The sequence below is a fragment of the Oncorhynchus mykiss genome, chromosome 13, assembly GCF_057628025.1.
Source record: "Oncorhynchus mykiss isolate SJ-2025 chromosome 13, ASM5762802v1, whole genome shotgun sequence".
Lineage (NCBI taxonomy): Eukaryota > Metazoa > Chordata > Actinopteri > Salmoniformes > Salmonidae > Oncorhynchus > Oncorhynchus mykiss.
Window position 1 is genome coordinate 13,627,764 of NC_143034.1, and position 20,746 is coordinate 13,648,509.

Below are 20,746 nucleotides of genomic sequence, written 5' to 3' on the forward strand. Positions count from 1 at the left end.
GCTGCAGAGAGAGGACTAGACAATGGCTTCAGTATGTGTTCCTTCGTTCTCCCTGAACCCCGAGATGAGAGGGGGCTGTAGCCTGCTCCGTTGTTGAAGGGTAAGAAAGAGCACCGGCTCAACTCCTCCAGTTACGCTAATACATTTGATCTGAACGCTACGTGTCTACAAACAAAACAGAGGGCAGAGAGAAGAGGGGGGGAAGAGAGAAGAGGGGGGTAAGAGAGAAGAGGGGGGTAAGAGAGAAGAGGGGGGGAAGAGAGAAGAGGGGGGGAAGAGAGAAGAGGGGGAGAAGAGAGAAGAGGGGAGAAGGGAGAAGAGGGGGAGAAGAGAGAAGAGGGGGGGAAGAGAGAAGAGGGGGGGAAGAGAGAAGAGGGGGGTAAGAGAGAAGAGGGGGGGAAGAGAGAAGAGGGGGGGAAGAGAGAAGAGGGGGAGAAGAGAGAAGAGGGGAGAAGGGAGAAGAGGGGGAGAAGAGAGAAGAGGGGGGGAAGAGAGAAGAGGGGGGGAAGAGAGAAGAGGGGGGGAAGAGAGAAGAGGGGGAGAAGAGAGAAGGCCTGTCACCGCCGAAAAAGAGCGCGCGAGAGGTGGGCGTGGACAAAGTTCGGAAAGGCAGGGTCGGTTTCCTGCCGGGGTAAGCACGTGGTTCCGTATGTGTGTCAGACAGAGGTTTTCTGAGCTCCCTCTCTCTTTTTCCCCCCCAGGCAGTTAATATTCATTTTCCAGCGCTTTTATCCTCTACCAACCCACGACGATTCGAAACGACAACCGGGAGGAGTGTGTGTGTTGTGCCATCCGATCCATCTCGTTCGCGGGTCATGACGCTCGAGGCGATCCGTTACCGGGCCGGGTCTCTGCAGATTCTTAACCAGCTGCTCCTACCGCAGGAGACTGTGTTCGACGAGGTCCGCACAGTGCAGGACGGCTATGAAGCGATCAAGTCCATGAAGGTAAGAAATATCACTCTCTGTCTTCTCCCTCGTTCGTTTCCTGTCCGATTCCACGCTCACTACGTGTCACCTCCCCGTGTGTGTGTTTCTAGTTAGCAGTGTTTCCACCACAGTGTGTGTAGCTATGCTGACTACGGGTGTCTTTGTGTCAGACAGGGTGGATATTCAGTGTGAGCTGTGCACCCTGTCCTCGGTTCTGTCACAGAGCATATCAGGGCGGTGTTGTGCGAAGGACTTGTGGCCTGTGACAGGCTCTTTGTTGAAGTCCAGGGCCTGTGTGTTTTGACCGTCCCTGCTATTTCCACCGATTACTACCGTCCGCAGCGCCGTATTGCATGGAATAGCGGCCCCGGTGAGGACGCTCGGGGTTGGATCACACACACAGTGTGTCACTCGTTCGTTTTTACCGGCCCGGTTTCTCAATTTAACGTGATCCTAAGCGACAATGGATCCAATTATTTATTTACCGTTTAACGTTAACCCGTGCCACCGACAAAACCACCGTGCCAGGTATCCGCACCCACCCATGAAAACGCCCACCCCCTTCGCTCCCTTTATCTTGCTCTCACTGTAAAGATTGTCTATGCATTATTAATGACCGATTCCCGGGGTTTTGTTCGTTCCTGCAGTCGGTGCTCTGCCGCTTGTTGACTCCTTTTATTAGTGTTTGGCGACGGCTTTTATCAGAGCGGTTCTGATGAGGAGAGGTGTTTTGTTGATCCTCAAATAGACTAGTTCTCTTATCTTTTTATTCTACATAATAAACCTCCTTCCATTTGAAACAGACACCCTCTCTTCATCTCCCTCTTTGTCTCTCTCTCTCACACACACACACACACACACTGAGATACTCTCCATCTGAGCATCAGTCCAACTTCAGACCTGTGATGGAACGCCTCTTAAACAGTATGATGTCGTCATGGTGATAGTAATGGTAGTGTCTCGGGATGGATGTTACCAAGCTGCCGCTGATCTCACACACTGGTGACGTCACACACCACTACTCACTGTCCTGCTGTCTGTGTGTCCTGACTATCGCCCCGCTTTGTGTCGGCAGGTAGCCTAGTGGTTAGAGGGTTGGGCGTGTGTGTACAGTCCTGTCTGGTGTTGTCTGCATGCGGTCCTGTCTGGTGTTGTCTGCATACGGTCCTGTCTGGTGTTGCCTGCATACGGTCCTGTCTGGTGTTGTCTGCATACGGTCCTGTCTGGTGTTGTCTGCATACGGTCCTGTCTGGTATTGCCTGCATACGGTCCTGTCTGGTATTGCCTGCATGCGGTCCTGTCTGGTATTGCCTGCATACGGTCCTGTCTGGTATTGCCTGCATACGGTCCTGTCTGGTATTGCCTGCATACGGTCCTGTCTGGTATTGCCTGCATACGGTCCTGTCTGGTATTGCCTGCATACGGTCCTGTCTGGTGTTGTCTGCATACGGTCCTGGTGCTTCTACACCTGCATTGCTTGCTGTTTGGGGTTTTAGGCTGGGTTTCTGTACAGCACTTTGAGATATCAGCTGATGTACGAAGGGCTATATAAATAAATTTGATTTGATTTGATTTGGTATTGCCTGCATACGGTCCTGTCTGGTATTGCCTGCATACAGTCCTGTCTGGTATTGCCTGCATACAGTCCTGTCTGGTATTGCCTGCATACGGTCCTGTCTGGTATTGCCTGCATACGGTCCTGTCTGGTATTGCCTGCATACGGTCCTGTCTGGTATTGCCTGCATACGGTCCTGTCTGGTATTGCCTGCATACGGTCCTGTCTGGTATTGCCTGCATACGGTCCTGTCTGGTATTGCCTGCATACGGTCCTGTCTGGTATTGTCTGCATACGGTCCTGTCTGGTATTGCCTGCATACGGTCCTGTCTGGTAGTGTGGGGGTTCCAGCAGGCGAGGAGAGATGGGAGGAGACAGGTGTATGATAAAGACCAATGAGAGAGTTCGATAGACACACAGGTCCTCCCCCTCTGGTTTACCTGGAGGATTACAAGAAATGTTCAAAGGCTCAATTCCAATATGATGTCTGGTTCCCCCTCCATTCCTTCTCCATCCCTCCATTCCTTCTCCCCCTCCATTCCTTCTCCCCCTCCATTCCTTCTCCCCCTCCATTCCTTCTCCCCCTCCATTCCTTCTCCCCCTCCATTCCTTCTCCCCCTCCATTCCTTCTCCATCCCCCTCCATTCCTTCTCCATCCCTCCATTCCTTCTCCCCCTCCATTCCTTCTCCTCCTCCATTCCTTCTCCATCCCTCCATTCCTTCTCCCCCTCCATTCCTTCTCCATCCCCCTCCATTCCTTCTCCATCCCTCCATTCCTTCTCCCCCTCCATTCCTTCTCCTCCTCCATTCCTTCTCCATCCCCCTCCATTCCTTCTCCATCCCTCCATTCCTTCTCCATCCCTCCATTCCTTCTCCCCCTCCATTCCTTCTCCATCCCTCCATTCCTTCTCCCCCTCCATTCCTTCTCCTCCTCCATTCCTTCTCCATCCCCCTCCATTCCTTCTCCATCCCTCCATTCCTTCTCCCCCTCCATTCCTTCTCCATCCCTCCATTCCTTCTCCCCCTCCATTCCTTCTCCTCCTCCATTCCTTCTCCATCCCCCTCCATTCCTTCTCCATCCCTCCATTCCTTCTCCTCCTCCATTCCTTCTCCATCCCCCTCCATTCCTTCTCCATCCCCCTCCATTCCTTCTCCATCCCCCTCATTCCTTCTCCATCCCTCCATTCCTTCTCCCCCTCCATTCCTTCTCCTCCTCCATTCCTTCTCCATCCCCCTCCATTCCTTCTCCATCCCCCTCCATTCCTTCTCCATCCCTCCATTCCTTCTCCCCCTCCATTCCTTCTCCCCCTCCATTCCTTCTCCATCCCTCCATTCCTTCTCCCCCTCCATTCCTTCTCCCCCTCCATTCCTTCTCCCCCTCCATTCCTTCTCCCCCTCCATTCCTTCTCCCCCTCCATTCCTTCTCCATCTCCATTCCTTCTCCCCCTCCATTCCTTCTCCCCCTCCATTCCTTCTCCATCCCCCTCCATTCCTTCTCCATCCCCCTCCATTCCTTCTCCATCCCTCCATTCCTTCTCCCCCTCCATTCCTTCTCCCCCTCCATTCCTTCTCCCCCTCCATTCCTTCTCCCCCTCCATTCCTTCTCCATCCCCCTCCATTCCTTCTCCATCCCTCCATTCCTTCTCCCCCTCCATTCCTTCTCCCCCTCCATTCCTTCTCCATCCCCCTCCATTCCTTCTCCATCCCCCTCCATTCCTTCTCCCCCTCCATTCCTTCTCCCCCTCCATTCCTTCTCCATCCCTCCATTCCCTCTCCATTCCTTCTCCATCCCCCTCCATTCCTTCTCCATCCCCCTCCATTCCTTCTCCCCCTCCATTCCTTCTCCCCCTCCATTCCTTCTCCATCCCTCCATTCCTTCTCCCCCTCCATTCCTTCTCCCCCTCCATTCCTTCTCCATCCCCCTCCATTCCTTCTCCATCCCTCCATTCCTTCTCCATCCCTCCATTCCTTCTCCCCCTCCATTCCTTCTCCCCCTCCATTCCTTCTCCCCCTCCATTCCTTCTCCCCCTCCATTCCTTCTCCCCCTCCATTCCTTCTCCCCCTCCATTCCTTCTCCATCCCTCCATTCCTTCTCCCCCTCCATTCCTTCTCCCCCTCCATTCCTTCTCCATCCCTCCATTCCTTCTCCATCCCTCCATTCCTTCTCCCCCTCCATTCCTTCTCCCCCTCCATTCCTTCTCCATTCCCCTCCATTCCTTCTCCATCCCTCCATTCCTTCTCCCCCTCCATTCCTTCTCCCCCTCCATTCCTTCTCCATCCCTCCATTCCCTCTCCATCCCTCCATTCCTTCTCCCCCTCCAGGTACGAGGGGCTCCTGCCATCGCCATCGTAGGCTGTCTGAGCCTGGCAGTGGAGCTGCGCGCAGGTGCCGGGGGCAACGACCCCGTGACCTTCATCCGGGAGTCTCTGTGTCACCTGACTTCTGCAAGACCCACGGCCGTCAATATGGGCCGGGCCGCCCGAGAACTGATGGAGTTTGCCGAGAACGAGAGCATGGAGAAAAACCCAGAACAACTCACAGAGAGGTATGGAGAGAGGGATAGGTGGAGAGAGATGGAGGGAGGGAGGGATGGATGTAGAGATGGAGGGAGGGATGGATGTAGAGATGGAGAGAGAGGGTGGGATGAATGTAGAGAGAGAGGGATGGATGTAGAGATGGAGAGAGGGATGGGTAGAGAGAGATGGAGGGAGGGAGGGATGGATGTAGAGATGGACAGAGGGATGGATGTAGAGATGGAGAGAGAGGGAGGGATGAATGTAGAGAGAGAGGGATGGATGTAGGGAGAGAGAGAGGGGGAGACCCAGAGAGAGCGAGGGGGAGACCCAGAGAGGGAGACCCAGAGAGCGAGAGGGAGACCCAGAGAGAGAGAGGGAGACCCAGAGAGAGGGAGACCCAAAAAGAGAGAGGGAGACCCAGAGAGAGAGAGGGAGACCCAGAGAGAGAGAGAGAAACCAGACAGTCAGAACATGAAAGTGGACTAAACTAAAGAGTAGATCAGAAGTTGAAAAGGGAAGACTGCTTTATGACAGACACACTCCCTCTCCTCTAATCCCCGCCCATTCTGCAGTGTGATTGGCTGGATCGAGGAGATGCTGGAGCGGGATGTCAATGACAACAAGAAGATCGGTAACTACGGAGCTCAGCACATCCTGTCTGGTGTTCCCCGAGACTCTGTCACTATCTTAACTCACTGCAACACCGGGTCACTGGCCACGGCAGGATACGGCACCGCACTGGGTAAGACAGAGAGTCTCCGAGGTCTAGTACCAGACTATAACCAGGGTCTCCGTGCTCTAGTACCAGACTATAACCAGGGTCTCTGTGCTCTAGTACCAGACTATAACCAGAGAGTCTGTGCTCTAGTACTAGACTATAACCAGTGTCTCTGTGCTCTAGTACCAGACTATAACCAGTGTGTCTCTGTGCTCTAGTACTAGACTATAACCAGAGAGTCTGTGCTCTAGTACTAGACTATAACCAGTGTGTCTCTGTGCTCTAGTACCAGACTATAACCAGTGTGTCTCTGTGCTCTAGTACCAGACTATAACCAGTGTCTCTGTGCTCTAGTACCAGACTATAACCAGTGTGTGTCTCTGTGCTCTAGTACCAGACTATAACCAGTGTGTCTCTGTGCTCTAGTACCAGACTATAACCAGTGTGTCTCTGTGCTCTAGTACCAGACTATAACCAGTGTGTCTCTGTGCTCTAGTACCAGACTATAACCAGTGTGTCTCTGTGCTCTAGTACCAGACTATAACCAGTGTGTCTCTGTGCTCTAGTACCAGACTATAACCAGTGTCTCTGTGCTCTAGTACTAGACTATAACCAGTGTGTCTCTGTGCTCTAGTACCAGACTATAACCAGGGTCTCCGTGCTCTAGTACCAGACTATAACCAGGGTCTCTGTGCTCTAGTACCAGACTATAACCAGAGAGTCTGTGCTCTAGTACTAGACTATAACCAGTGTCTCTGTGCTCTAGTACCAGACTATAACCAGTGTGTCTCTGTGCTCTAGTACTAGACTATAACCAGAGAGTCTGTGCTCTAGTACTAGACTATAACCAGTGTGTCTCTGTGCTCTAGTACCAGACTATAACCAGTGTGTCTCTGTGCTCTAGTACCAGACTATAACCAGTGTCTCTGTGCTCTAGTACCAGACTATAACCAGTGTGTGTCTCTGTGCTCTAGTACCAGACTATAACCAGTGTGTCTCTGTGCTCTAGTACCAGACTATAACCAGTGTGTCTCTGTGCTCTAGTACCAGACTATAACCAGTGTGTCTCTGTGCTCTAGTACCAGACTATAACCAGTGTGTCTCTGTGCTCTAGTACCAGACTATAACCAGTGTGTCTCTGTGCTCTAGTACCAGACTATAACCAGTGTCTCTGTGCTCTAGTACTAGACTATAACCAGTGTGTCTCTGTGCTCTAGTACCAGACTATAACCAGTGTGTCTGTGCTCTAGTACTAGACTATAACCAGTGTGTCTCTGTGCTCTAGTACCAGACTATAACCAGTGTGTCTCTGTGCTCTAGTACCAGACTATAACCAGTGTGTCTGTGCTCTAGTACTAGACTATAACCAGTGTGTGTCTCTGTGCTCTAGTACTAGACTATAACCAGAGAGTCTCCGAGGTCTAGTACTAGACTATAACCAGTGTGTCTCTGTGCTCTAGTACCAGACTATAACCAGTGTGTCTCTGTGCTCTAGTACCAGACTATAACCAGTGTGTCTCTGTGCTCTAGTACCAGACTATAACCAGTGTGTCTCTGTGCTCTAGTACCAGACTATAACCAGTGTCTCTGTGCTCTAGTACTAGACTATAACCAGTGTGTGTCTCTGTGCTCTAGTACCAGACTATAACCAGTGTGTCTCTGTGCTCTAGTACCAGACTATAACCAGTGTGTCTCTGTGCTCTAGTACCAGACTATAACCAGTGTGTCTCTGTGCTCTAGTACCAGACTTTAACCAGTGTGTCTCTGTGCTCTAGTACTAGACTATAACCAGAGAGTCTGTGCTCTAGTACCAGACTATAACCAGTGTGTCTCTGTGCTCTAGTACCAGACTATAACCAGAGAGTCTCCGAGGTCTAGTACTAGACTATAACCAGTGTGTGTCTCTGTGCTCTAGTACCAGACTATAACCAGTGTGTCTCTGTGCTCTAGTACCAGACTATAACCAGTGTGTCTCTGTGCTCTAGAACTAGACTATAACCAGTGTGTCTCTGTGCTCTAGTACTAGACTATAACCAGTGTGTGTCTCTGTGCTCTAGTACTAGACTATAACCAGTGTGTCTCTGTGCTCTAGTACCAGACTATAACCAGTGTCTCTGTGCTCTAGTACCAGAATATAACCAGTGTGTCTCTGTGCTCTAGTACCAGTCTATAACCAGAGAGTCTCCGAGGTCTAGTACTAGACTATAACCAGTGTGTGTCTCTGTGCTCTAGTACCAGACTATAACCAGTGTGTCTCTGTGCTCTAGTACCAGACTATAACCAGTGTGTCTCTGTGCTCTAGTACCAGACTTTAACCAGTGTGTCTCTGTGCTCTAGTACTAGACTATAACCAGAGAGTCTGTGCTCTAGTACCAGACTATAACCAGTGTGTCTCTGTGCTCTAGTACCAGACTATAACCAGAGAGTCTCCGAGGTCTAGTACTAGACTATAACCAGTGTGTGTCTCTGTGCTCTAGTACCAGACTATAACCAGTGTGTCTCTGTGCTCTAGTACCAGACTATAACCAGTGTGTCTCTGTGCTCTAGTACCAGACTTTAACCAGTGTGTCTCTGTGCTCTAGTACTAGACTATAACCAGAGAGTCTGTGCTCTAGTACCAGACTATAACCAGTGTGTCTCTGTGCTCTAGTACCAGACTATAACCAGAGAGTCTCCGAGGTCTAGTACCAGACTTTAACCAGTGTGTCTCTGTGCTCTAGTACTAGACTATAACCAGAGAGTCTGTGCTCTAGTACCAGACTATAACCAGTGTGTCTCTGTGCTCTAGTACCAGACTATAACCAGAGAGTCTCCGAGGTCTAGTACTAGACTATAACCAGTGTGTGTCTCTGTGCTCTAGTACCAGACTATAACCAGTGTGTCTCTTTGCTCTAGTACCAGACTATAACCAGTGTGTCTCTGTGCTCTAGTACCAGACTTTAACCAGTGTGTCTCTGTGCTCTAGTACTAGACTATAACCAGAGAGTCTGTGCTCTAGTACCAGACTATAACCAGTGTGTCTCTGTGCTCTAGTACCAGACTATAACCAGAGAGTCTCCGAGGTCTAGTACTAGACTATAACCAGTGTGTGTCTCTGTGCTCTAGAACTAGACTATAACCAGTGTGTCTCTGTGCTCTAGTACTAGACTATAACCAGTGTGTCTCTGTGCTCTAGTACTAGACTATAACCAGTGTGTCTCTGTGCTCTAGTACCAGACTATAACCAGTGTGTCTCTGTGCTCTAGTACCAGACTATAACCAGTGTGTCTCTGTGCTCTAGTACCAGACTATAACCAGTGTGTCTCTGTGCTCTAGTACCAGACTATAACCAGTGTGTCTCTGTGCTCTAGTACTAGACTATAACCAGTGTGTGTCTCTGTGCTCTAGTACCAGACTATAACCAGTGTCTCTGTGCTCTAGTACTAGACTATAACCAGTGTCTCTGTGCTCTAGTACTAGACTATAACCAGTGTGTGTCTCTGTGCTCTAGTACTAGACTATAACCAGGGTCTCTGTGCTCTAGTACCAGACTATAACCAGTGTCTCCGTGCTCTAGTACCAGACTATAACCAGTGTCTCCATGCTCTAGTACCAGACTATAACCAGTGTCTCCATGCTCTAGTACCAGACTATAACCAGTGTGTCTCTGTGCTCTAGTACCAGACTATAACCAGTGTGTCTCTGTGCTCTAGTACCAGACTATAACCAGTGTGTCTCTGTGCTCTAGTACCAGACTATAACCAGTGTGTCTCTGTGCTCTAGTACTAGACTATAACCAGTGTGTGTCTCTGTGCTCTAGTACTAGACTATAACCAGTGTCTCTGTGCTCTAGTACTAGACTATAACCAGTGTGTGTCTCTGTGCTCTAGTACTAGACTATAACCAGGGTCTCTGTGCTCTAGTACCAGACTATAACCAGTGTCTCCGTGCTCTAGTACCAGACTATAACCAGTGTCTCCATGCTCTAGTACCAGACTATAACCAGTGTCTCCATGCTCTAGTACCAGACTATAACCAGTGTGTCTCTGTGCTCTAGTACCAGACTATAACCAGTGTGTCTCTGTGCTCTAGTACCAGACTATAACCAGAGTGTGTGTCTCTGTGCTCTAGTACTAGACTATAACCAGGGTCTCTGTGCTCTAGTACCAGACTATAACCAGTGTCTCTGTGCTCTAGTACCAGACTATAACCAGTGTCTCTGTGCTCTAGTACCACACTATAACCAGTGTCTCTGTGCTCTAGTACCAGACTATAACCAGTGTCTGTGCTCTAGTACTAGACTATAACCAGGGTCTCTGTGCTCTAGTACCAGACTATAACCAGTGTCTCTGTGCTCTAGTACCACACTATAACCAGTGTCTCTGTGCTCTAGTACCAGACTATAACCAGTGTCTCTGTGCTCTAGTACTAGACTATAACCAGGGTCTCTGTGCTCTAGTACTAGACTATAACCAGTGTGTCTCTGTGCTCTAGTACTAGACTATAACCAGTGTGTCTCTGTGCTCTAGTACCAGACTATAACCAGTGTGTCTCTGTGCTCTAGTACTAGACTATAACCAGTGTCTCTGTGCTCTAGTACTAGACTATAACCAGTGTGTCTCTGTGCTCTAGTACCAGACTATAACCAGTGTCTCTGTGCTCTAGTACTAGACTATGACCAGTGTGTCTCTGTGCTCTAGTACCAGACTATAACCAAAGTCTCCACTATCTAGTACTAGACTATAACCAGTGTGTGTCTCTGTGCTCTAGTACTAGACTATAACCAGTGTGTCTCTGTGCTCTAGTACCAGACTATAACCAGTGTGTCTCTGTGCTCTAGTACCAGACTATAACCAGTGTGTGTGTCTCCAGGTGTGGTGCGTTCCCTCCATGCTCTAGTAGCAGACTATAACCAGTGTGTGTGTCTCCAGGTGTGGTGCGTTCCCTCCATGCTCTAGTAGCAGACTATAACCAGTGTGTGTGTCTCCAGGTGTGGTGCGTTCCCTCCATGCTCTAGTAGCAGACTATAACCAGTGTGTGTGTCTCCAGGTGTGGTGCGTTCCCTCCATGCTCTAGTAGCAGACTATAACCAGTGTCTCTGTGCTCTAGTACCAGACTATAATCAGTGTGTCTCTGTGCTCTAGTAGCAGACTATAACCAGTGTGTCTCCAGGTGTGGTGCGTTCCCTCCATGCTCTAGTAGCAGACTATAACCAGTGTGTGTGTCTCCAGGTGTGGTGCGTTCCCTCCATGCTCTAGTAGCAGACTATAACCAGTGTCTCTGTGCTCTAGTACTAGACTATAACCAGTGTGTCTCTGTGCTCTAGTACCAGACTATAACCAGTGTGTCTCTGTGCTCTAGTAGCAGACTATAACCAGTGTGTGTGTCTCCAGGTGTGGTGCGTTCCCTCCATGCTCTAGTAGCAGACTATAACCAGTGTGTGTGTCTCCAGGTGTGGTGCGTTCCCTCCATGCTCTCGGCAGACTGAAGCGGATGTATTGTACAGAGACCAGACCCTATAACCAAGGGGCCAGACTGACAGCCTATGAGGCCGTGGCTGAAGGTTTCCCTGCTACTCTCATCACAGACAGCATGGCTGCACTCACCATGAGAGAGAAGAGCATCACAGGTATACACAGTCTGCCTGTCTGTCTGCCTGTCTGACCGACTGCCTGTCTGTCTGCCTGTCTGTCTGTCTGTCTGCCTGATTGACTGCCTGTCTGCCTGACTGACTGCCTGTCTGACTGCCTGTCTGACTGCCTGCCTGCCTGTCTGACCGACCGACTGACTGACTGCCTGTCTGACTGCCTGTCTAACTGACTGACTGCCTTTCTAACTGTCTGACTGCCTGTCTGCCTGCCTGTCTGACCGACCGACTGACTGACTGCCTGTCTGCCTGCCTGTCTAACTGACTGACTGCCTGTCTGCCTGCCTTCAGACAGACAGGCAGTCTGTCCAATAACTGCTCTGGTTTGATGTTCTATCCATCTCTTATCACTATGCTGTTATTTATTCTCTCTCTCTCTCTGTCTATCCCTTCCCTCTCTTCCCCTCTCTCTCTCTGTCTATCCCTTCCCTCTCTTCCCCTCTCTCTCTCTCTCTGTCTATCCCTTCCCTCTCTTCCTCTCTCTCTCTGTCTATCCCTTCCCTCTCTTCCTCTCTCTCTCTGTCTATCCCTTCCCTCTCTTCCTCTCTCTCTCTGTCTATCCCTTCCCTCTCTTCCCCTCTCTCTCTCTCTCTGTCTATCCCTTCCCTCTCTTCCCCTCTCTCTCTCTCTCTGTCTATCCCTTCCCTCTCTTCCTCTCTCTCTCTGTCTATCCCTTCCCTCTCCTCTCTCTCTCTCTCTGTCTATCCCTTCCCTCTCTTCCCCTCTCTCTCTCTCTCTGTCTACCCCTTCCCTCTCTTCCTCTCTCTCTCTGTCTATCCCTTCCCTCTCTCTCTCTGTCTATCCCTTCCCTCTCTTCCTCTCTCTCTCTCTGTCTATCCCTTCCCTCTCTTCCTCTCTCTCTCTCTCTATCCCTTCCCTCTCTTCCTCTCTCTCTCTCTCTGTCTACCCCTTCCCTCTCTTCCTCTCTCTTCCTCTCCCCGTCTCAGCTGTTGTCGTAGGGGCGGACAGGGTGGTTGCTAACGGTGACACGGCCAACAAAATCGGCACGTACCAGCTGGCCATCGCCGCAAAGCACCATGGGATCCCGTTCTACGTGGCGGCGCCCAGCACGTCATGTGACCTGAGTCTGGAGAGCGGCCGACACATTGTCATCGAGGAGCGTCCCGCCGAGGAACTCACCAGCATCAACGGAGTACCAATCGCTGCCCCGGGTGGGTGGGTGGAGGTGGAGGGGTGGGTGGAGGTGGGTGGGTGTGGGTGGAGGTGGGTGGGTGGAGGTGGGTGTGTGTGTGTGTGGAGGTGGGTGTGTGTGCGATGACAGAAGACAGACCGTGCGTTAATGAGGTGTGGAGAAGCTAGGTGGTGATGGACAGAGAGCGGGAGACAATAGCAGAGGGAGAAACAGACAGACTGATAGAAACATAGTGATAGAGCTGGGGAGAGAGATATAACAGTGTAGTGGTAGAGAGATAACAGTGTAGTCCCTGGTAGAGATATAACAGTGTAGTGGTAGAGATATAACAGTGTAGTGGGAGAGATATAACAGTGTAGTCCCTGGTAGAGATATAACAGTGTAGTGGTAGAGATATAACAGTGTAGTGGTAGAGATATAACAGTGTAGTCCCTGGTAGAGATATAACAGTGTAGTGGGAGAGATATAACAGTGTAGTCCCTGGTAGAGATAGAACAGTGTAGTGGTAGAGATAGAACAGTGTAGTCCCTGGTAGAGATATAACAGTGTAGTCCCTGGTAGAGATATAACAGTGTAGTCCCTGGTAGAGATATAGCAGTGTAGTGGGAGAGAGATAACAGTGTAGTCCCTGGTAGAGATATAACAGTGTAGTCCCTGGTAGAGATATAACAGTGTAGTCCCTGGTAGAGATATAACAGTGTAGTGGTAGAGATATAACAGCGTAGTGGTAGAGATATAACAGTGTAGTTGTAGTGATATAACAGTGTAGTCCCTGGCAGAGATATAACAGTGTAGTTGTAGAGATATAACAGTGTAGTGGTAGAGATATAACAGTGTAGTGGTAGAGATATAACAGTGTAGTGGTAGAGATATAACAGTGTAGTCCCTGGTAGAGATATAACAGTGTAGTCCCTGGTAGAGATATAACAGTGTAGTCCCTGGTAGAGATATAACAGTGTAGTCCCTGGTAGAGATATAACAGTGTAGTGGGAGAGAGATAACAGTGTAGTCCCTGGTAGAGATATAACAGTGTAGTCCCTGGTAGAGATATAACAGTGTAGTCCCTGGTAGAGATATAACAGTGTAGTCCCTGGTAGAGATATAACAGCGTAGTGGTAGAGATATAACAGTGTAGTTGTAGTGATATAACAGTGTAGTCCCTGGCAGAGATATAACAGTGTAGTTGTAGAGATATAACAGTGTAGTGGTAGAGATATAACAGTGTAGTGGTAGAGATATAACAGTGTAGTGGTAGAGATATAACAGTGTAGTCCCTGGTAGAGATATAACAGTGTAGTCCCTGGTAGAGATATAACAGTGTAGTCCCTGGTAGAGATATAACAGTGTAGTCCCTGGTAGAGATATAACAGTGTAGTGGGAGAGAGATAACAGTGTAGTCCCTGGTAGAGATATAACAGTGTAGTCCCTGGTAGAGATATAACAGTGTAGTCCCTGGTAGAGATATAACAGTGTAGTCCCTGGTAGAGATATAACAGCGTAGTGGTAGAGATATAACAGTGTAGTTGTAGTGATATAACAGTGTAGTCCCTGGCAGAGATATAACAGTGTAGTTGTAGAGATATAACAGTGTAGTGGTAGAGATACAACAGTGTAGTCCCTGGTAGAGATATAACAGTGTAGTTGTAGAGATATAACAGTGTAGTGGTAGAGATATAACAGCGTAGTGGTAGAGATATAACAGCGTAGTGGTAGAGATATAACAGTGTAGTGGTAGAGATATAACAGTGTAGTTGTAGAGATATAACAGTGTAGTCCGTGGTAGAGATATAACAGTGTAGTCCGTGGTAGAGATATAACAGTGTAGTCTGTGGTAGAGATATAACAGTGTAGTTGTAGAGATATAACAGTGTAGTCCCTGGTAGAGATTTAACAGTGTAGTTGTAGAGATATAACAGTGTAGTGGTAGAGATATAACAGTGTAGTGGTAGAGATATAACAGTGTAGTCCCTGGTAGAGATATAACAGTGTAGTGGTAGAGATATAACAGTGTAGTTGTAGTGATGTAACAGTGTAGTCCCTGGTAGAGATATAACAGTGTAGTCCCTGGTAGAGATATAACAGTGTAGTTGTAGAGATATAACAGTGTAGTCCCTGGTAGAGATATAACAGTGTAGTGGTAGAGATATAACAGTGTAGTTGTAGTGATGTAACAGTGTAGTCCCTGGTAGAGATATAACAGTGTAGTCCCTGGTAGAGATATAACAGTGTAGTTGTAGAGATATAACAGTGTAGTGGTAGAGATACAACAGTGTAGTCCCTGGTAGAGATATAACCGTGTAGTTGTAGAGATATAACAGTGTAGTGGTAGAGATATAACAGTGTAGTGGTAGAGATATAACAGTGTAGTGGTAGAGATATAAGAGTGTAGTCCCTGGTAGAGATATAACAGTGTAGTCCCTGGTAGAGATATAAGAGTGTAGTCCCTGGTAGAGATATAACAGTGTAGTTGTAGAGATATAACAGTGTAGTGGTAGAGATACAACAGTGTAGTCCCTGGTAGAGATACAACAGTGTAGTTGTAGAGATACAACAGTGTAGTCCCTGGTAGAGATACAACAGTGTAGTTGTAGAGATATAACAGTGTAGTGGTAGAGATATAACAATGTAGTCCCTGGTAGAGATATAACAATGTAGTCCCTGGTAGAGATACAACAGTGTAGTTGTAGAGATATAACAGTGTAGTGGTAGAGATATAACAATGTAGTCCCTGGTAGAGAGATAACAGTGTAGTCCCTGGTAGAGATATAACAGTGTAGTCCCTGGTAGAGATATAACAGTGTAGTCCCTGGTAGAGATATAACAGTGTAGTGGTAGAGATATAACAGTGTAGTCCCTGGTAGAGATATAACAGTGTAGTGGTAGAGATATAACAGTGTAGTCCCTGGTAGAGATATAACAGTGTAGTGGTAGAGATATAACAATGTAGTTGTAGTGATGTAACAGTGTAGTCCCTGGTAGAGATATAACAATGTAGTCCCTGGTAGAGATATAACAATGTAGTCCCTGGTAGAGATATAACAGTGTAGTGGTAGAGAGATAACAGCGTAGTGGTAGAGATATAACAGTGTAGTGGTAGAGATAGAACAGTGTAGTGGTAGAGATATAACAATGTAGTCCCTGGTAGAGATATAACAATGTAGTCCCTGGTAGAGATACAACAGTGTAGTTGTAGAGATATAACAGTGTAGTGGTAGAGATATAACAGTGTAGTGGTAGAGAGATAACAGCGTAGTTGTAGAGATATAACAGTGTAGTGGTAGAGATAGAACAGTGTAGTGGTAGAGATAGAACAGTGTAGTGGTAGAGATAGAACAGTGTAGTGGTAGAGATAGAACAGTGTAGTGGTAGAGATAGAACAGTGTAGTGGTAGAGATAGAACAGTGTAGTGGTAGAGATAGAACAGTGTAGTGGTAGAGATATAACAGTGTAGTGGTAGAGATATAACAGTGTAGTCCCTGGTAGAGATATAACAGTGTAGTCCCTGGTAGAGATATAACAGTGTAGTCCCTGGTAGAGATATAACAGTGTAGTCCCTGGTAGAGATATAACAGTGTAGTCCCTGGTAGAGATATAACAGTGTAGTGGTAGAGACATAACAGTGTAGTTGTAGAGATATAACAGTGTAGTGGTAGAGATACAACAGTGTAGTCCCTGGTAGAGATACAACAGTGTAGTTGTAGAGATACAACAGTGTAGTCCCTGGTAGAGATACAACAGTGTAGTTGTAGAGATATAACAGTGTAGTGGTAGAGATATAACAGTGTAGTGGTAGAGATATAACAGTGTAGTGGTAGAGATATAACAGTGTAGTTGTAGAGATATAACAGTGTAGTCCCTGGTAGACAGACAGACAGACAGGGGGAACAGTGTGGTGGTAGAGTATAACAGTGTAGTCCCTGGTAGACAGACAGACAGACAGGGGGAACAGTGTAGTGGTAGAGATATAACAGTGTAGACAGACAGACAGACAGACAGGGGGGACAGTGTAGTGGTAGAGATATAACAGTGTAGACAGACAGGGGGAACAGTGTAGTGGTAGAGATATAACAGTCCCTGGTAGACAGACAGAGGGAACGGTGTAGTGGTAGAGATATAACAGTCCCTGGTAGACAGACAGAGGGAACGGTGTATTCTCTGGAGAATGTACCGGAGCTGATTGACTTGTGCCACGTGTCTCTAATTAAAGAACTAGAAGAGGAGCTCTGTGACATCACAGTAATTATATTATCCTCTCCTTTAATGGAGACGCTGTTCCCCGGGGTGTTCCTGCTCTCTCTCTCCTTCTCTTCCCTCCCTTTACACCCTCACTCTACCATGATTTACCTCCCTTCCTTCTCCCCTCTCTTCCTCTGTCGCTCTCTACCGTCTCACTCTCTCCCTAACCCCCCACCCCCTAATTTATCTTGCTCTCTGTCCCTTCCCCCGTCTCTCTCCCTCTGTCTACCCTCCTCTCTCCCTCTCCAGGTATTGATGTATGGAACCCGGCGTTTGACGTGACCCCCCACCAGCTGATAACGGGGGGCATCATCACAGAGCTGGGGGTGTTTCTGCCCTCGGAGCTGCAGGCAGCACTCACCGGCCGTCTCACTGCCCTGTAGACGGCGCTATCACCACCCGCTGGCCGCCGTGCGCTACTGCACCTTAATATTCCTGCTCTCACTCTCTCATACGACTTCCACGTCCTCACACACACAGCTGATGTGGAAGTCTAGTTTTGTTACATTTACACACACACAGTCAGTGTTCTACAAACTCACACGTTTTACGGTCTCACACACACACACACACATCAACGCAGGAACTCAGACACACACATCCAACCCCCTCCCACTCCTGTCCCTCCCTCTCTCTCCTCTCTGGTTCTCTCCTGTGTTCATCTCCTGTCTCTCTCCTCTCTCTGGTCTCTCCTCTCTCTGGTCTCTCCTGTCCCTCCCTCTCTCTCCTCTCTCTGGTCTCTCCTGTCCCTCCCTCTCTCTCCTCTCTCTGGTCTCTCCTCTCTCTGGTCTCTCCTCTCTCTGGTCTCTCCTCTCTCTGGTCTCTCCTCTCTCTGGTCTCTCCTCTCTTTGGTCTCTCCTCTCTCTGGTCTCTCCTCTCTCTGGTCTCCTCTCTCTGGTCTCTCCTCTCTCTGGTCTCCTCTCTCTGGTCTCTCCTCTCTCTGGTCTCCTCTCTCTGGTCTCTCCTCTCTCTGGTCTCCTCTCTCTGGTCTCCTCTCTCTGGTCTCTCCTGTCCCTCCCTCTCTCTCCTCTCTCTGGTCTCTCCTCTCTCTGGTCTCTCCTCTCTCTGGTCTCTCCTGTCCCTCCCTCTCTCTCCTCTCTCTGGTCTCTCCTCTCTCTGGTCTCCTCTCTCTGGTCTCTCCTGTCCCTCCCTCTCTCTCCTCTCTCTGGTCTCTCCTCTCTCTGGTCTCTCCTCTCTCTGGTCTCTCCTCTCTCTGGTCTCCTCTCTCTGGTCTCCTCTCTCTGGTCTCCTCTCTCTGGTCTCCTCTCTCTGGTCTCTCCTCTCTCTGGTCTCCTCTCTCTGGTCTCTCCTCTCTCTGGTCTCCTCTCTCTGGTCTCCTCTCTCTGGTCTCTCCTGTCCCTCCCTCTCTCTCCTCTCTCTGGTCTCTCCTCTCTCTGGTCTCTCCTCTCTCTGGTCTCTCCTCTCTTTGGTCTCTCCTCTCTCTGGTCTCTCCTCTCTCTGGTCTCCTCTCTCTGGTCTCTCCTGTCCCTCCCTCCCTCTCTCTCCTCTCTCTGGTCTCTCCTCTCTCTGGTCTCTCCTCTCTCTGGTCTCTCCTCTCTTTGGTCTCTCCTCTCTCTGGTCTCTCCTCTCTCTGGTCTCTCCTCTCTCTGGTCTCTCCTCTCTCTGGTCTCTCCTCTCTCTGGTCTCCTCTCTCTGGTCTCTCCTCTCTCTGGTCTCCTCTCTCTGGTCTCCTCTCTCTGGTCTCTCCTGTGTTCATCTCCTGTCACCGACAGAACGAACCAGTCTCCTTCAGAAGAACTGGCCTATACTACATCCTAATCAGATTCAGAGTTCTCCAAACAACGTTAGGAATGAAAACAGTAACAGTTACACCCAATCACAATATTATATATTCACATGTAGTTTTCTCTGGAAAAGTGGTTTATAGAAATGTGAGTTTAAGAAAATTGATGACACTTGATTGCTGAAAATACATTGTTGAGTCTCAAATAGCACCTTATTCCCTTTTATAGTGCACTATTACAGCCCATAGGCTCTAGCCAAAAGTAGTGCACTATATAGGGAACAGGGCTCTGGTCTAAAGTAGTGCACTATATAGGGAACAGGGCTCTGTGCCAAAAGTAGTGCACTATATAGGGAACAGGGCTCTGTGCTAAAAGTAGTGCACTATATAGGGAACAGGGCTCTGTGCCAAAAGTAGTGCACTATATAGGGAACAGGGCTCTGTGCCAAAAGTAGTGCACTATATAGGGAACAGGGCTCTGTGCCAAAAGTAGTGCACTATATAGGGAACAGGGCTCTGGTCTAAAGTAGTGCACTATATAGGGAATAGGGCTCTGTGCCAAAAGTAGTGCACTATATAGGGAACAGGGCTCTGTGCCAAAAGTAGTGCACTATATAGGGAACAGGGCTCTGGTCTAAAGTAGTGCACTATATAGGGAATAGGGTTCTGTGCCAAAAGTAGTGCACTATATAGGGAACAGGGCTCTGTGCCAAAAGTTGTGCACTATATAGGGAACAGGGTTCTGGTCTAAAGTAGTGCACTATATAGGGAACAGGGCTCTGTGCCAAAAGAAGTGCACTATATAGGGAACAGGGCTCTGGTCTAAAGTAGTGCACTATATAGGGAACAGGGCTCTGGTCTAAAGTAGTGCACTATATAGGGAACAGGGCTCTGGTCTAAAGTAGTGCACTATATAGGGAACAGGGCTCTGGTCTAAAGTAGTGCACTGCATAGGGAATAGGGCTCTGGTCTAAAGTAGTGCACTGCATAGGGAATAGGGCTCTGGTCTAAAGTAGTGCACTGCGTAGGGAATAGGGGTTCATATGAGACACAACCATTACCAAAGCAACTGAAATTAGAACTATTCAAACCAAAACAAAGCCAGTTGATATTATCTAGAGCAAACCTCTTTAGTCAGCTGATGTGTATAACTTGTGGCTACCTCCCTATACCTCACATAATGTCTGTACCTCTCTGGTCCAATCTGTACCGTATCGTCCCCTACCCCCAGGGTTATCAAACCTCTCCTCAGACGTTTCACATTTCTGTTGTAGCCCTGAACTAGGTCGCCTGATTCACCTGGTCGAGGGCTTGATGATTAGTTGACAAGTTGAATCAGGTGAGCTAGCTGTGGACCTGGGTCCCTGAGGAGAGGTTTAAAAACCACCGCCCTACTGTGTACCATATCAAACTACGCAGAAACACTATATATACACTCAACACCAATCTCCATGTTATTAGGCCTGGACAACAAGCAAAATAAACCCTTTTTTCTCTTGGCCCGAGATGGAACTCTCGGCTTTAAACAACAATTGAACGGAATGTTGATGTTTGTTCTAAAGATTGTATTTCTATGATGTACTGAATGTCACAGGGGCCCTGCACTGCTCAATGCCTTACACCACCAGCACCACCGCTCACACACAGGACAGGACAGGACACGACACGACACGACACGACAGGACACGACAGGACAGGACACGACAGGACAGAACACGACAGGACAGGCAGGCATCCCTACATGGTGCACTGCTCAATGCCTTACACCACCAGCACCACCGCTCACACACAGGACAGGACAGGACACGACAGGCATCGCGAATGGCATCCTATTACCTACATGGTGCACTACTTTTGACCAGAGCTTTGGTCGTAAGTAGTGCACAATAGAGGGAATAATAGGTTGTAATTTGGGACAGGTCCCAGGACAGCAGGCTAACAGGGAGGAACGTAGCCCTTCAACCCCCCCCCCCCCCCCCCCCCCTAAAAATGCAAGGTGAAGGTCCGAAAGTTGCCTGGCCCACGGACGTTAGTTTCTTCTCTGCGATGACACTGGATCTGAGTACCCCCCCACCTGACGAATTCTAGAACACAAACACATTCTAACCATTCTGATTGGTCCCACAAACCGATGGGTTGGGCCAGAGTCAGAAAGGCGGCGTTTTGAAAATTCGTCATTGGCTTTGATACTCTGATTGGTTAGAGATGATCCAATCGCTGATTACTTATTTTTTTTTACAACCCCTCATTTTGTCGTCACCACAAACG

The 20,746-nt window shown here is 48.6% G+C and overlaps 1 protein-coding gene across 2 annotated transcripts; it reads left to right on the forward strand.

Annotated features, from left to right (window-relative positions):
* Positions 1–542: 542 nt before the first annotated feature.
* On the forward strand, positions 543–20,010 carry mri1 (methylthioribose-1-phosphate isomerase 1). 2 transcript variants are annotated; one of them, XM_090195233.1, is made up of 6 exons: positions 543–947; positions 4,807–5,030; positions 5,574–5,743; positions 11,151–11,327; positions 12,293–12,517; positions 16,984–20,010. In XM_090195233.1, the coding sequence occupies exons 1-6, from the start codon at positions 816–818 to the stop codon at positions 17,115–17,117; spliced, it is 1,062 nt and encodes a 353-aa protein (XP_090051359.1). In that variant the 5' UTR covers positions 543–815; the 3' UTR covers positions 17,118–20,010. The 2 variants fall into 2 exon arrangements, with proteins under 2 accessions (XP_090051359.1, XP_090051360.1); XM_090195234.1 differs by lacking the exons at positions 11,151–11,327; positions 12,293–12,517; positions 16,984–20,010 and adding an exon at positions 10,571–10,671 and having other exon boundaries at positions 629–947.
* Positions 20,011–20,746: the final 736 nt, after the last annotated feature.

Coding starts and splice junctions, on each gene's coding strand:
- mri1 (XM_090195233.1), top strand. CDS start 816: ATGACGCTCGAGGCGATCCGTTACCGGGCCGGGTCTCTGCAGATTCTT. Junction 5,031..5,573: donor CCAGAACAACTCACAGAGAG/GTATGGAGAGAG, acceptor CCCATTCTGCAG/TGTGATTGGCTGGATCGAGG. Junction 5,744..11,150: donor AGGATACGGCACCGCACTGG/GTAAGACAGAGA, acceptor GTGTGTCTCCAG/GTGTGGTGCGTTCCCTCCAT.